At 37.6% G+C, this 15,058-nt stretch overlaps 1 protein-coding gene across 4 annotated transcripts in view; it reads left to right on the top strand.

The window, feature by feature from the left end:
• ATP11B (ATPase phospholipid transporting 11B (putative)) overlaps nt 1–15,058 on the top strand; it is a 67,355-nt gene that overhangs the window by 29,307 nt on the left and 22,990 nt on the right. For all 4 annotated transcript variants that reach the window (XM_082319685.1, XM_082319687.1, XM_082319684.1 and 1 more), the window contains 14 exons: nt 185–335; nt 3,033–3,230; nt 3,523–3,681; nt 3,968–4,140; nt 4,543–4,611; nt 5,572–5,645; nt 5,732–5,835; nt 5,981–6,162; nt 6,900–7,103; nt 7,372–7,525; nt 10,531–10,633; nt 12,268–12,413; nt 13,635–13,694; nt 13,985–14,112. In XM_082319685.1, coding sequence (XP_082175811.1) covers nt 185–335; nt 3,033–3,230; nt 3,523–3,681; nt 3,968–4,140; nt 4,543–4,611; nt 5,572–5,645; nt 5,732–5,835; nt 5,981–6,162; nt 6,900–7,103; nt 7,372–7,525; nt 10,531–10,633; nt 12,268–12,413; nt 13,635–13,694; nt 13,985–14,112 — 1,905 coding nt within the window. The remainder of the gene's footprint in view (nt 1–184; nt 336–3,032; nt 3,231–3,522; nt 3,682–3,967; nt 4,141–4,542; nt 4,612–5,571; nt 5,646–5,731; nt 5,836–5,980; nt 6,163–6,899; nt 7,104–7,371; nt 7,526–10,530; nt 10,634–12,267; nt 12,414–13,634; nt 13,695–13,984; nt 14,113–15,058) is intronic.

The raw sequence follows: 15,058 nt of genomic DNA, 5'->3' as shown, positions 1-15,058 counted from the left end.
GGGTTTCTTTTCACTTCTGTTGCCTGCTTGTCACATAGAAACTTTATATCCATAGCGAACACAGGATAAATTTTTTAAAAAATTGTCCAGTAAGTTTCTGATCAATTCATGTAACCACAGTGTGTCAACAGATTAAGTAAAATAAACTGAATTTGTTTTTGTTTTTTTTTTAACCCCTTTGTAGGTCCATGAATTCCTTTTTGATTATTTATCTAATAATCCTCCTCTTTGAAGCCATTCTGAGCACTATTTTAAAGTATGCATGGCAAGCTGAAGAAAAATGGGATGAGCCTTGGTATAATGAAAAAACGGAGCATGAAAGAAACAGCAGTAAGGTAATATACTTCTACCCAGTTGCGTATCTGAGGAACCCTCAACCACTATATACTGAATGTGATATTTATTATGCCTCTGTTCTTGGATATAGGTGTAACTTCCACGTGATCTGCTTGCAAGCCTGTGAGCTGTTGTCTCAGTATTTTTGAGAGAGTTAGTCCTATGTAGCCTCACCCTTGTGTTAGAAAGATCTTACCTCTGCTACTCGTTGGACTTTTTCTTCCTTTATGAAAAGACCAAGCTTTTTGAAAATTTGGGGGTTTGTTAGAGCATATTTCTGATGTTCTGTGTTCTTATTATAGTTATTGTTCTTTTGGATGTCTTTTGTCATTCCTTAAATGACAAGAGGAGGAGGATGGCTGTTGTTGGCATGTTCCGTTGCAGTGATTTCAGAGTTCAGGCATTTTGGACATTCTGCGATGTTGAGATTGTTCAGACAACTTTGTAAGGCTGTAATTTTGCTCAAGTTCCTGCTTGCCTTCTCACTTCTCTGTAGAGACTGGAGGGATACTTCTTTGAACTGTTCCTTAAATCTGCAGTTCTGAGAAGTGTCTTTTTTTATCATTCTGTATTTTTCTGTGTTTTGTTTAATTTTTTTTATTTCTGTCCGAGTCCGCCTTCTTCCAAAGCAGTTCAGGAGCTTGCTGGAGCTGATTCTAAGTAGAGGGGATTTTCAAAGCACAGAAGAATTGGAAATCCAGTTTCCACGCGTGATATGGTGTCAGAGGTTTAACACCCGCACCCCCCGCCGCCGTCTCCCACAGAGTTGAGAATTGAATGTGCTCACTAGGTGCCATGTTTGCAAAAAGGTCCAAATCCCAAGTCAGGAGAGTTCTGTTCTGCTTCACAAGTCGAGTGAAATACCTAGTCGTTCAGGAAGGAAAAAGAAGTAATTCGAGAATGCCTTTGATTCAAGGAAAGTTAAATGTGTACTGGCACTTCAGTAGAACATGCAGCTTTCTCAGAAGCTTGTCATGCAAAGTGTTTTTGTGGTTTAACTGGAAAAATATCTTTATCTCAACACTGTGTTCTATTTAAAATTATTAAGTGAGGTTATCACTACAGTTACCAAAACCTTCTCAATGTATTCTAAAATAATCTTATCTAGAAGTGTCACTGTTGAAAAGTACCAAATGAATTTTAAAGTTTTCAAATTGTTTAATGGCTTTTACTTTTAGTACCTGCACCCACTTAACGCACTTTCAACTGTTCGAAGTGGTTAGCCAAGTAAATTCTTGGCTCCTTTTAATTGGAAGTAGTTGCTATGTAAGTTAGACTAGCCTGTGGAGACTTTTCAGTTGCGAATAGAATCAGCATAAGTATTTACTCAATCTTTCCATTCCCTTACCGTTGCCTTCAGGAGCATGCAGAGCCATCTGTGTTTCTGCGATGTCCCTCTCCTCCTATCATGTCTTTGTTTTTCTCTCTCCCTTCTTTACTTCCACGATCTGCTCTGCATTTCTCAGTGTGCTGACATCCTTCCTTGGAGTGCTTTCTGTTCATCTGTCTTGTGTTGTGCAGATTGTTATTTAATAGACAGTGCTTGAAGACGCTTGCTAACCTTAGTAATTGTCATTTCTTCTCAGTGTATCTTCTCTTACATGAATTACTGCTCTCAGTCTTTACCTGTCTTTTCTGGTTTAGTTTGGAAGATCTCTTAAGGCACAGAACTTCCTGAGTTTTTGTCAGACGCCTTAATTATTGGTACTGACTTTTATTAAGTAACTACAGCAACACTCCCTAATTAGGAATAACAGACCTTATTTAGCTTTGCCAACTGTTGACTACTTTTATACTCCCTTCCTTCAAAATGTTTTCCTACGCCAATATCTGGTAGAGTTGAAAGAGATGTCCCAGTTTTTCTCAGCTCTAATCTCTCTTGCTCAATATTGAAGTGTTGGTAAGAGTCTTCCCAAAGTACAATTTAGTATTGAGTTTGTTGTGCAAATGAAAAAGAGACTTCAAAGAGACTGTAATGTTGCATTTTAGAGTTTGTTAAAATTGTCACACCTCACAAAGAGAAATTTCTGTCCCATTACATAGCTGTTTACCTGAAATGTATGCGTCAAGTACAGTGATTTGAAGAGGCGCAAAAGAAGCCTGTGCCATCGAAACCCACACGGTCTCGTTCTTGTCGTGTAGTCTGGATCACCCATGTCGCTGGGGAATGCCAGGAGAAAGGAACCCTCTTGTCACTCTGCTGTCCTAAAGCAACACGGACTACTTGCAGTATTCCTCTAACAACGCGGAATATCAGTTGTTTGCCTTCACCGTTTATGGTTCCTTAGAAAAGCTATGAATGATGCTGTTTGATGGAATGGGGAACATGTTAGTTTTTTCAGACCCAACTCTTTCAAGAGACCTGTTTGAAAACAGAATCACAATGACAGTTAATATTAATTGGCAGCCCTCCTGACAGATTCAGTAGAAAGGACAAAAATTAACGAACTTGAGAATTGAAACATCCAGTCATAGCTTACGGCAGTCTTTTTGCATCAGTCTGAAGGCGCGTTACTGGGGCAACTTGGAAATGCCTGCATCGTCGATGTGTGTGTTGTCTCGCTCGTGTACGTGGGACTTGGTCTCCTCCGGCTCTGTCAATTTGTCATTTTTCATGCATATGGAAACCTAATTAAGTAACCATGTTTCACCTGATCACTGCAGTAATCTTTACGTTTTCTCTTTTTGTCTTGTAGATTCTGAGATTTATTTCAGATTTTCTTGCTTTTCTGGTACTTTACAATTTTATCATACCCATTTCACTTTATGTGACTGTTGAGATGCAGAAATTCCTTGGATCTTTTTTTATTGGCTGGGATCTTGACCTCTATCACGAAGAAACAAACCAGAGAGCACAAGTAAATACTTCAGATCTCAATGAGGAATTGGGACAGGTAGAGTAAAAAATGTGCTGTTTCTTCTTTTTTTCTTTTTTTTGTTTTTGTTTTACTTTCTATTTTCTACTTCTTTGTTAATATTAAAATTCATTACTGCAGACTTTTTGTTGGTTGCGCTTTGATTTCCGATTAGTTTAAAAATAAGGTATAAATATCTGATGGCAGAAATTAAAAATTTTACATGATCAAAGAAAGATGTGTAGTGGAGAGTGTGAGTTGAGATTTCCCCCCCCCCCCCCAACAAATACATTGCAACTCCAAGTCTGTTTTTTGTTTTATTTTACAAAAGGTAGAGTATGTGTTTACAGACAAAACTGGTACATTAACTGAAAATGAGATGCAGTTTCGGGAGTGCTCCATTAATGGCATAAAGTACCAAGAGGTCAATGGTAAACTAACTCCAGAGGGGTTTTCTGAAGATTCTCCAGATGGAAATAGGCATAGTTTGGTAAGACTTTTTTTTTTCTTCCCCCATTAGGCATCCTAAATAGAAAGTGTTTTGTTTCAGAGAAATAAACTTCTAGGATTAGCATTTTTTTAAAAAATCAGAATTTCTGAATAGTTTGAAGCTATTAAGTGTTACTGAGCAAATAATATTTATTAAACATGTTGAGATGCGATTATTTAACATGGAATACTTGGCAGATTTTTAAGTAAAAACATTTTTTTATTAAGTATGTTCAAAACTGGGTTGATATGTAAATGTTACAAGTAAAGTTTTTTCTTTCTTATAGATGAAAGAGGAAGAACTCTTCTTGAAAGCAGTTTGTCTTTGTCATACAGTGCAAATCAATGCAGATCAAACAGATGGTGCTGATGGTCCTTGGCACGCCAATGGAATAGCATCCCCATTGGAGTATTATGCTTCTTCACCAGATGAGAAAGCTTTAGTTGAAGCTGCAAGCCGGTGAGTTGTACCGCCAAAACTATCTAATGTAGAAATTGCCTACTAGGGCAGGCAATTTGTGGTAAAAGCAACCTTAAAAACGGCACAGAAAGATTGTAAAGCCCAGGGCCTAGCACTCTGTTTACTATGAAAACATACAAAAATAAAATACACAAAAACCTAGGCATATTACAAAGCGATGATTTAAAATATTCATGGAAATCCCTGAGAAATTATAATGGAGAGAGTATGTTGCTATTAAAACATCGTAGAAAGTGGGCATTCTTCATTTTCTTGGGAAACAGAGAGCAGTAATGGGGTGTAAGAGTCCCTCTCTCTTTTCTCTCCCCCTGCCCCCCTGCCCCAATCAATAGGCATTATGTCTAAAGTGATGATTAAATGTATATATTCTTTTCCTTTTAGGGTTGGAGTAGTATTTACTGGAACTAGTGGTGACAGTATGGAAGTAAAAAGTCTCGGAAAGCCAGAAAGGTATTTGGTTTTATTCTTTCTTTTGAAGGACAGAACAGTAGGGAAGAGTAATATAATGTTTTCCTCTTAATCCTCTCTGTTCGTAAGAAATCCTTGCCTTTCCTCAGCGTGCTGCTCTTAATGCTTTTCCCTTGATGTCTTCAAGACAGCTTGCATCTTATTCCTTACCAATTGAAACTGAGATGCAAGAATTTTGTGTGAGTTACTCTGTGTAGGTGTGTATTATAATAGTTTGTATCTTTGTTTGTATCAAAGGTTGAGACTGTAGTAGAGTTGGAAAACTGGATTGCTTATTCAAGTCTTACAGTTTGTGCTTTCAGCTCTAGAAGTCCCCAGAATCAGTCTCACGTATGCATAATCTAATTACATACGTTAAGCTTTCCCAAAATGAGTAGAAATATTATTGATAACTGTACATCTGCGGTATGTCATAACACCTTTTATCCATTTATCTGTGTCAGTTAGTAGGCAGTACTTCAAATGTAAATGTCTAATTTTCTAAACTAGTGGTAACATAACGAAAAATAGTCCAGTTATCAGGGAACAGACACTCTTTTTTGACTGTGTAGATTGTTTAAAAGTGTTAGAAATAAAATGTAGTTTTCCAAGTTATATGCGAAGTAATGATAGAAGGATAAAGGAATAGGTAGGAGCTGATTGTAATCTCCAGATGTAAAGCGAGTGTTCAGGAAAGTATTCCTATTGGTAGGAGAACCTTTTATTCTTATAGAATGGAATTAGATATGTTTAAAGTGATGAAAAGCAATCAACTGCACAAACACCAATAACAGTGATTGTTGCTCAACAGTGGTAAGACTACTTTTAGAGTTTCTATATAAAAATGACACTTCGGGGAAAGCTCTGTAGGGTAAGAGCATATTTATAAGTAATTGTCTTTGGAAATTTATTTCTAAAAATGTTTTCTTCTCCTTCCCTCTTCTATTAAAACACAAAATACAGGTATAAATTGCTTCATGTTTTGGAGTTTGATCCAAACCGCAGACGAATGAGTGTCATTGTAGAGAGTCCCTCAGGTAAGTGATCAGAAGTTGCACAAGCTGCAGCTGAGAACTTCTTAAATATTGTGTATTCTTAATGTCTGTTCTAATTTACTTTTTAGGGGAAAAGCTTTTATTCACGAAGGGAGCAGAATCTTCCATTCTTCCTCGTAGTAAGAGTGGAGAAATAGACAAAACGAGGATACATGTGGATGAATTTGCTTTGGTAAGTGTATAGGCTTGCCCAGCTGATCAGAAGAAAATTCTTCCAGTACAAATTCTATGACTTGAAGTGAACAAATTGCAGGTAACACCTTTTTGTTACGTTAGAATCTTGGCTACTCTGAATGGAGTCTTTTATTTTCTCACAGAAAGGACTAAGAACTTTGTGTGTAGCCTACAGAAGATTCACACCTGAGGAGTATCAAGAAGTTGGCAAACGCCTTCATGAGGCCAGGACTGCCTTACAACAACGGGAAGAAAGATTAGCAGATGTATTCAACTTCATAGAAAGGGATCTGGAATTACTTGGGGCTACAGGAGTAGAAGACAAGTATGCAATGGAGTTTCTGCTAACTACACTCAAAAACATAGCGAGTTTAGGATTTATAACTGAAATATGATGTATGCCATGAAAAACTCTCCCGCCATGACCAAAAGTTCTGTGCTATTCTTGTTTAGTGTGTTTACCACTCTTTGGTTTGAGGAGCATTCAAAACACGCATTGTACCAACAGATTTTGGCTTAGTAACAATGACATACAGTGGACTTCATCAGGAGAGATTCAGTGTACGTGAAATGGAATAATTGCCATAACTATTTAGGGTAATGGCCAATTCCTTGGGAAGACTTCTGTACGTAGCTACTTAACAAAGCATTCTGCTTGCGTAGTGTGTATTCTCTAAGTCAGAGGGTGTATGGTACGCTGGAGCGTACAGATGGAGCACTTAGAAGCTTTTCACCTACCACAGAGATAGTAATTGTTGTAGACTGTTTTAAAGCTTCTCAAATGCAGCAGTGGTGCCCAATTTAAATTAAGATATGCTTATTACAAATTTTTAATCACTTAGCAGGATTGAAGTTCAGTTTTTGTTTCATCAAGGCCTTCGTTTTATTGCTGGTAACAGAAAGTCATCTGCCAGACTATGATTCTCTGAAAATATATGTAACATTGGAAATACAGTCTTAAATCATCATGACAGTGAGGTTACAGGAATAACATGGAGTTACAGTGTGAGCTCTTTTTTGTAAAGTGTTTGATTGGTTATTTAAGATTTTTCTTGTTTCTAGACTGCAGGAGAAAGTCCAAGAAACTATAGAAGCACTCAGGTTGGCTGGTATCAAAGTGTGGGTACTCACCGGAGATAAGCACGAAACGGCTGTTAGTGTCAGTTTATCGTGTGGACACTTTCATAGAACCATGAACATCCTTGAGCTTGTGCAGCACAAGTCGGACAGTACGTGCGCAGAGCAACTGAGGCAGCTAGCCAAGAGGTAAAAATACCTGAGATGTCGTTATCTCGGTGATGATCTTAGCTTGGTTGTCTTTTATTTTCGGATTTTATGACAATCTCTTTGATGTATGTGCCAAACACATGAAGTTGCCTTTTTAGAAATTTATTTATTAATAAGAGGCTTGAAGAAGCAGTCTGGCTAGCAAGCTAAATTCTTTGTTTGTTGTATGGGCAACTGCATAGTTCATAACAAAATTTAAATTTTTCTGTCACACCAATACAAAGCCAACATGTTTGTCCCTGAATAGAATAAAGGAAGACCATGTTATCCAGCATGGACTGGTTGTGGATGGCACCAGCCTCTCTCTTGCACTCAGGGAACATGAGAAACTGTTCATGGAAGTTTGCAAAAACTGTTCTGCAGTGTTGTGCTGTCGCATGGCACCCCTTCAGAAAGCAAAGGTAAGTGAGAATATAATCAGGATTGTCTTGTAAGTATTTTTATCATGCTTTGAGGAGGCGAGGATTTCTGGAACTGCTTTGCTTGTTTGCCTGACCTTTTGTGTGACTTTTGAATCGTTGTTAAATTAAGTTGATCTGGAGTAGTTTGCTCAGAAGTTTCTATGTGCATTTGTGAAAATTTGCAAGCGGATGGAGGAGAGTCAGAATACTGCCACCATGCAAGAAAAAGGCTCATCTTTACTCATCCTCTTGAGCCTCCTGTAAGGCAGTAGCTATCCTGATCACCTGCATGCTTTTGCATTGCCTGTTCCCTCACTTCTCAAAACCAGAGAAGCAAAATTGAAAATTCATGAAGCTGTAGGGAAAAAAAAGTGCTTCTCTAAACATCTAAAAAATACCCAAGTTTGAGGAGGAAGTAGAAGGGAAGGGAGGCTGAGGCCTAGTCTCCAGAGGAGGTTTGCCTTAATGCTCTCTTCGAAGAGCCTTTTTCCTTCACATGTACTTAATTTTACTCAAATACAGATCAGATAAAATTCAAATTCAGATTATGTGGTTTGTCTTTTTTTTTTTTTAATTCTAGAAAGCTAAGCTCCTGAAGAGCTATAATATTTATTCTTTCCTTTTGAAATTTTCTTTCTTCACTTTATGCTTATCTTCCTTTTTTTTTTTTACTAATATTCAATTATATACCTCTATTGGAGTATTTTTTAATTTATTACACTTTTAGCTTATCTGTATGCTTTAAAGGCTTTTTGCCTGTATTTCCAGTAAATATTAAACCTCCAGTAATATTAAACCTCTGAAAGAGCACTGGTGCCCACTCTATTTTTGCACCTTGTCAAAAAGAAAAGGAAAAAAGACATCTTTTTACCTTAAAGCACTAGGAATCCCTTACGAGAGGCACTAGACGTGCAAAAGAGGGCAGGCTGTTTTACTGTCGCGTGAGTGACCTGTTTTGAGGTCACTCTTCCTGCTTCCAGCACTCAGCCAGAGTTGTAATGTGGGCTTCAGAATCACTTCATCGTAAAACTGTATAAAACTTGGTATAATATTAGTTTCAATAAAATGTTAAAAGGAAGTTGTTCGTGACTGCTATGAGAAAAACAGTTTGTTGGATGTGTCTACTTTTATGTACACTCTTTCGGCTGAAGTTTTTGCCATCCCCTCTCTTTAAGGTGTAGTTATTTGCCTGTGTTGTATCCTTGTTCTTATTTTGTCATTTAACTTGATTTATAACGTGTCTTGTACTGCCAAATTTGACAGCTAGCAGCCATTAATGCTTTCCTTAATTCTTATCCTGTTCAGCAGATAATCTCCATTATTTCCTGTGTTTTGCCATGGAGTACAGTAAAACCTAATTTTGATGGCAGTGACTCTTTAAACGCTGAAGTATATAAATCACTGAGAGAACGGCCGTACCGCGTGGGAAGGAAGGGCGGGAAGGAGGCGTGTGGCAGCCCATTCTAGCCTTGCGTTTGATTCTCTGCTGTAGGCATGCTTTTCTTGAGGTTTATTCCAGGGTTAAGCTGGAACTCGGCTTAATATTTCCTGCATCTTTTCCTTTAATTTTAATGCTTGTTAGCAGTCTCGCTACTTATTTTTGTATATTTTTTGGCTCGGAAACCTTTTTAAACATCTTTCATGTCAGTCATTCAGAGCTGCTGCTGATTGTTGTTGCTAAAATTTGCCAGAGGATTTGTCTTGACCTTTTTGCGTAGATTTTTGTCTGTCTAAATTACCACAGTCTTCAGTGTCTCGTGAGGACGGATCCGGGTGACACACTGCAGCCTTGCTACCTCTTAAAGGCTGCTTACTAAGATCAAATGCTAAATGTACTTGAAATAATTACCCCTTAGGAATGGGGAACCTTTAAACTTGAATATTCAATACCTGCAGTCAGGGAATGTATTCCCACAATCAGGTGGATTTCCCTGATCTGTGGACTGTATTTAAGCCCTGTTGTGTTCCTCGGGTGAAGCGAGTCACCGCTCCTCTGAAGCAATGCACTGACACTGCCAGCTAAACTCAATTATTCAAATACAGTTGTTTGTGTCTCTTTACCTGGTGCAGTGGTTGCTCTGTTGATATTTCCACATTGGGTTTTCTGGAACTTTGGGGGGAAAATGCAGTATTTTTTCATAGATAATATTTTTTATTTTTAGAAAGCCTTCTGGATCTGCATTTACATCTTTACCTCTGCAGCCCCTTTACGACTGAATTAGTGATGCTTCTACCTTTAGTTAGAGCTCTCTGGGACTTTAATGAATTACTAATTCTCCTTAACCAAAAACCTCATCTAACTAACTCCTCTCTCTTTAGAATATTGCTGGCACTTACATTAAAGGTCTGTCTCCTTTCTGGGAAGAGCGGGATATCACTGCTCTTCTTTTGAGGATTTTAGAGGATTTTGTATATAAACAATTTTTTTCCTTCTTTCTGTCATATCTTCTTCTGTGACTTTTCCAACTGAGAATACCCATTGGTGATAATGAAGTTGCTTTAAAAAGAAACTGTTTTCCTTAATAACAGCATGGATCTTTGAGCTAATACATTGTTTTTTCAGGTTCCTCTTTTACACTGATTAGTTCCATTAATTGAAAATGTGAAGAATCTGGGCATGTCTGCTAAAGGGCATCAAGTCTGGATTACTCCCTGAGTAAATTTTCAGTTCTAACTTTTACTTGACTGTTTTGCATGATAAAGCACCAAATTAAGAGTTGTAAAAGAACATCTAAATAAGAGCAGCAAAATAAGCTCAAGGCAGGCATAACATTTAAATAAGGTTTGTGCCCCAGAGCAAGCAGCTTTTCTAAAGGAGCAATGGATTTGCGTGTGTGATATGCCAAAGATTTTTTTTTTTTTTTACCCAAGCGTTCACATTCATAAAACATATTAATTATATTTACAGGTAGGTGACTAACTAACATACTTGGGAATTAGCGGCATGGTTTGTAGATAGTCTATCTGTCTAATCTGAAAAAATTCTACCCTTTTTTTTTCCCCAGGTTGTGCGACTGTTAAAAACGTCTCCAGAGAAGCCTATAACATTGGCGATCGGTGATGGTGCTAATGATGTGAGCATGATACAAGAAGCGCATGTTGGCATAGGTAACTTCCAGAAAAGATAAAGGCAAATAAGATGCAAATTTTAGTAGAGGATTAGATCATGAATAGTGGTTATAAACAGATAAACTTCTAACGTTTTTGCACCTGTGAATGACAGGGTGTTAATCTGAGTCACCTGTTGTAGCGGAGTTTTAGTGAAGTTTAAAAATTAAGGCTGTTTGCTTTCAGAAGTCTTCGGTTTAACGTGTAGTCTGCCAATAATCAGAGGTGCTGCTTAATGCTGCCTTAAGAACAGCAAAGATTCTCTGTAACCAGAATCTCAGAAGTACTCTGCTTCAGCTGTTGGAAGTGGATATCTCTAACTTCAGACGTTGGCAGGCTCTGAGTTCCTGTGTAAACTTGACCTTTAAAACTTTCTTTGTGCTGAACTGCCACTGTTTGCACCAGGTCCGTGTCACTGTAGAAATGTCATTTGTGCCTAGTTTGTCTTTGAGGAGAAGGCTTTCATTATATCTCTTGAGAGACTGTTATTGATTCTCAGCTAAGCTTGGTGGTTTTCTCTGCTTATATTGTTTTCAGTTATCTGTCCAGGACCTTCTTTAAACTTTTTTTTCTGCTGTGTTATATGACTGAGTACCAAACATACATATAACTAAATTGGTACCCATCACATAGCGTTTCGGTATTTCCTTTACTGACTTTGGTGGATGGTATTTGTTACAATAGTACGTGCTGAAGTTCTTACATAAGGTGTTGGTATATCAGGATATTCAATCTGTCACCCTTTGTGATTAAAAAGGTAAATGTAATGTTTAGCATGTAAATCATGTGGCCGTGATTTTTAAGACCATGGGTATAGCCTGCTTGAGAAGGTTACAGGCCAATAGCAAATGATGCTTTATTCTACAGCTAGTTTGTCAACTAACTGAAGCTTATTAAAGAAAAATTATCTGAGTTTTTATTGTAATTTGTAGCATATTAGACATTACATGTACCTTGGTTAGAACTAGCAAGTCTTTGCCATGGAGGGTGCTGCGACCTTTAGACTTTTTTTTTTTTTTTTTTTTTTTTCAAAAGCAACCAGCACTTTTAAATGTCTGTTTTTCAGGAATCCTGGGCTGCTTTTCTTCTGTAAAAGAGCACTTTTTGTTCTCTGTGTATGCTTATCCTAATCTTAATAATAGTTTTAGAAATGAATTCGTGTTCAGCTGTGACAAGTGAGAAGCATTGTCAGCCCATCAGATTAAGTAATCTGCTATTGTAAGAACAGCATTCTTTTATTCTGCTGTTGAGTATAGGTCATACGTTATTCCCAGAAAGTACTGTAAGAAAAACCTCTCTGAAGTAAAACATACTAAGTAAATTGATAATTGATGATGGATTGGTTTGGGCATTGTATGTCTTCCCATAAATCTTTTCTTAAGTATAGCTTATGGAAATAGTCTTTTTTTTTTTTTTTTTTTTCTTTAATTGCATCAGTATTAAACGAGCAGTTTCCCTTAGTTGTAGGTGTCAGGAATAATGCCTTCTTTTGGAACCGAAAGTTGCTGAATTCTTTACAATGTTGAAATGCAGGAATACAGAACTGTAGCTTCAGGTGCATGTTGTTGGGTTTTTTGAACTTTATTTTTTATAACGTTTAACCTGTTTTCTGGTTTGTTTCCCAAATATTACAGGAATCATGGGCAAGGAAGGAAGACAAGCTGTAAGAAACAGTGACTATGCAATAGCACGGTTTAAATTCCTCTCCAAGTTGCTTTTTGTTCATGGGCACTTTTACTATATTAGAATAGCAACCCTTGTACAGTACTTTTTTTATAAGGTAAGTCTTCAAGGAGTGCCAGTGAAGTTCACAGAAAAATATGTAACTTTTTCCCAGCAAGAAATTTTTCTCAGATTTAACATTTTTGCTTGGAACAGGTTAGATATCTCTGTTCAAACATGTTTTCTGGGCTTTTTTTTTTTTATGTTTTACAACCAAATGCAGTAGTTTAACTGTGAAATTGTGTAGTACTTCCACCAAGACATAGGTTTTAAATACCGCAATGAGTTTGCCTAGGCTGAGAGGCAGATGCGTGTGCTCTCTGAAAGCAGTATTACTAGCTTGAAATTAAATGCATTCTTTAGCAAGATGTAAAAGTATAACCTTTTTTGTTAATTGATTTTAATATGAACCAAATCCATTTATCTTTCTTAAAAGGAAAAAGGAGCACGGGAAGTAGTTGAGGGAGGGTGTGTGGGGAGGGGGCACGCTCTTTGCCGGCAGGCTCACCTCAAGAAAACTTAACAGTCCCAGCCTTGGCTTAAGAAATCCTGAGGTGAAACAGTGCAAGGGAAGCAAGCACCAGGGACTGAGCTCTCCCCAGGTGCCTCTCGGGGAAGTCTGGGCATGGAGCAGCAGGGTGAGCTCAAGCAAAATGCTAGAGGGAGGAGTGGGGGCACGCCTGGGAGCTGGATCCTGGGCTGAGGTGTTTGAAATGCTAATGTCTGTTTTGGTGTTTTACTTGATCATCGGTTTTGATAAGAAGTCAAAATTCACTATCTTACTTGAAATTTATCTGAGATTCTAGCATTGGCACCAAGCCACTTCTTCTGTTGTTTGCTTTCATGTAAAGGTAACAGCATGGTGCTGGGTTTTGGTTTCCGTTTTGTCTGCTCCCATGCAGAAAGCTCACATGATCAGGGCACAGGCTTTCTTGAATGAAATGTGGAAACTATTCTGCAATGAAATGCTTAAAAAGAAACTGAGGGGAAAATGGATGGGTTTCTCCTCCTTTAACACTACTTGTACTCCCATAATGAGACGTGTTCATCAAGCACATATAATTAAGTTTACGTTTTTCAGGTTCATTGTCCCAAAGGACAAACAAAATAATACATTCTCGAGCAAAGCATATTGCTTCACTTTGCCGAGTAAAATGCTGAAATACTTCATGCTCTCCCTTTGTATTTTTACCAGCTTGTAAAAGTTAGCAGTTTCTTTTAGGGTTGTGAGGCGTATACTGAGGATTAACTATTATTTCCTTCACTTCTCTTTTTTCAGAATGTGTGCTTTATTACACCACAATTTTTATATCAGTTCTTCTGTTTGTTTTCACAACAAGTAAGTATTGGATGCCTTACATCTTGGTGAACGTGTATGAAACGCTCAGGGTAAATAACTAAAAAAATGGGAAAGAACTACACAGGAGCAGCACAGATTTTACACTTAACAAATACCCAGGTTAGAAATGTTTGATAGCTTGACGTTACTAGGTGGTTATGTGAGTATAGCTTTTTTTCTAACTAGTAATTAATGATTTGTTGCTGCTATTAGCGTGCTAATAAATTTTAATAAATAAACCCAACTTTTTTCTTTACAAGACTGAAAATAATTTTTGTTTCTGTTTTCAGACACTCTATGACAGTGTATACCTGACTTTGTACAATATTTGTTTCACTTCCTTGCCTGTCCTCATATACAGTCTTTTTGAACAGCACGTGCATCCGCATGTATTACAGAGTAAACCTGTGCTCTATCGGTATGTATATCTTACACGTATTGTCACAGTAGCACATCACCATCCCCAATGGTATTTAAAAGACGTGTAGATGTGGCACTTAGGGACATGGTTTAGTGGTGGACTTGGCAGTGTTAGGTTTACGGTTGGACTCGATGATCTTGAAGGTCTTCTCCAACCTAAATGATTCTATGATTCTGTCATTTAGAACAACAGCGGCACCTGCAGAAGTCTGAACTTGCTGTTATGCATTCCTATAGTATTTCTATCTGTAATTTATGCAATTTTTAGTAACTATCTTGACGAGGAAGAACTGCAGCTACATAGTTTTCATCCTAAAAGTTAATTAACATGAGTATTTTAAGAGAAGCATCTTTTTATGTCAGTCATGTTAAGACTGGAAGAGAACTGAGCACTTGGTCAGCTTACATGGTTGGCAGCCTTCTCCTCCATTACATGCAGGAGGTGAAAGTCACTCAGAAATTAAAAACTAGGACACTGTGCTTAGGGGAATCACCGCAAAAAATGCTTTACTAAGAGAGGAGGTGATTTCCTGTAGAATTAGATGTCCTCCCAGTGGTAGCATGTTGCACTGCATACTGCTTTTTGGAGAAAAAAGTATGTTTTGTTTTGTTTTGTTTTTTTTTAAAAAAAGTGTCTTAGATGTTTCTCTTTTCCTAAAGTTTTTTTAAGCAGAACAAGGGGCAAGTATCAGGAGATGTGGCTTTTTTCTTCCTCTTGCAATTCCACCTCCAGGGAGAAGAATTCTAGTTTGTGCTATTCTGAATTTGACCCATTAGAGCGGGACCCTTGCCATTGGTGATCCCTGCGTAAAGCAGAGGCAAATCATGAGAGCTCAGAGTTCTTTTTTTGCCCATGATTTATGTATTTTTTTTATATGTCAGCATTTGTTAAATGTATCTTGGTGCAGTTGAAAGTTATATTTATTCAAAGCAGTAGCAGTCAT

Source organism: Platalea leucorodia, assembly GCF_965183815.1.
Source record: "Platalea leucorodia genome assembly, chromosome: 8".
Classification (NCBI taxonomy): Eukaryota; Metazoa; Chordata; class Aves; order Pelecaniformes; family Threskiornithidae; genus Platalea; species Platalea leucorodia.
This window is presented reverse-complemented; position numbering and strand designations above follow the sequence as displayed.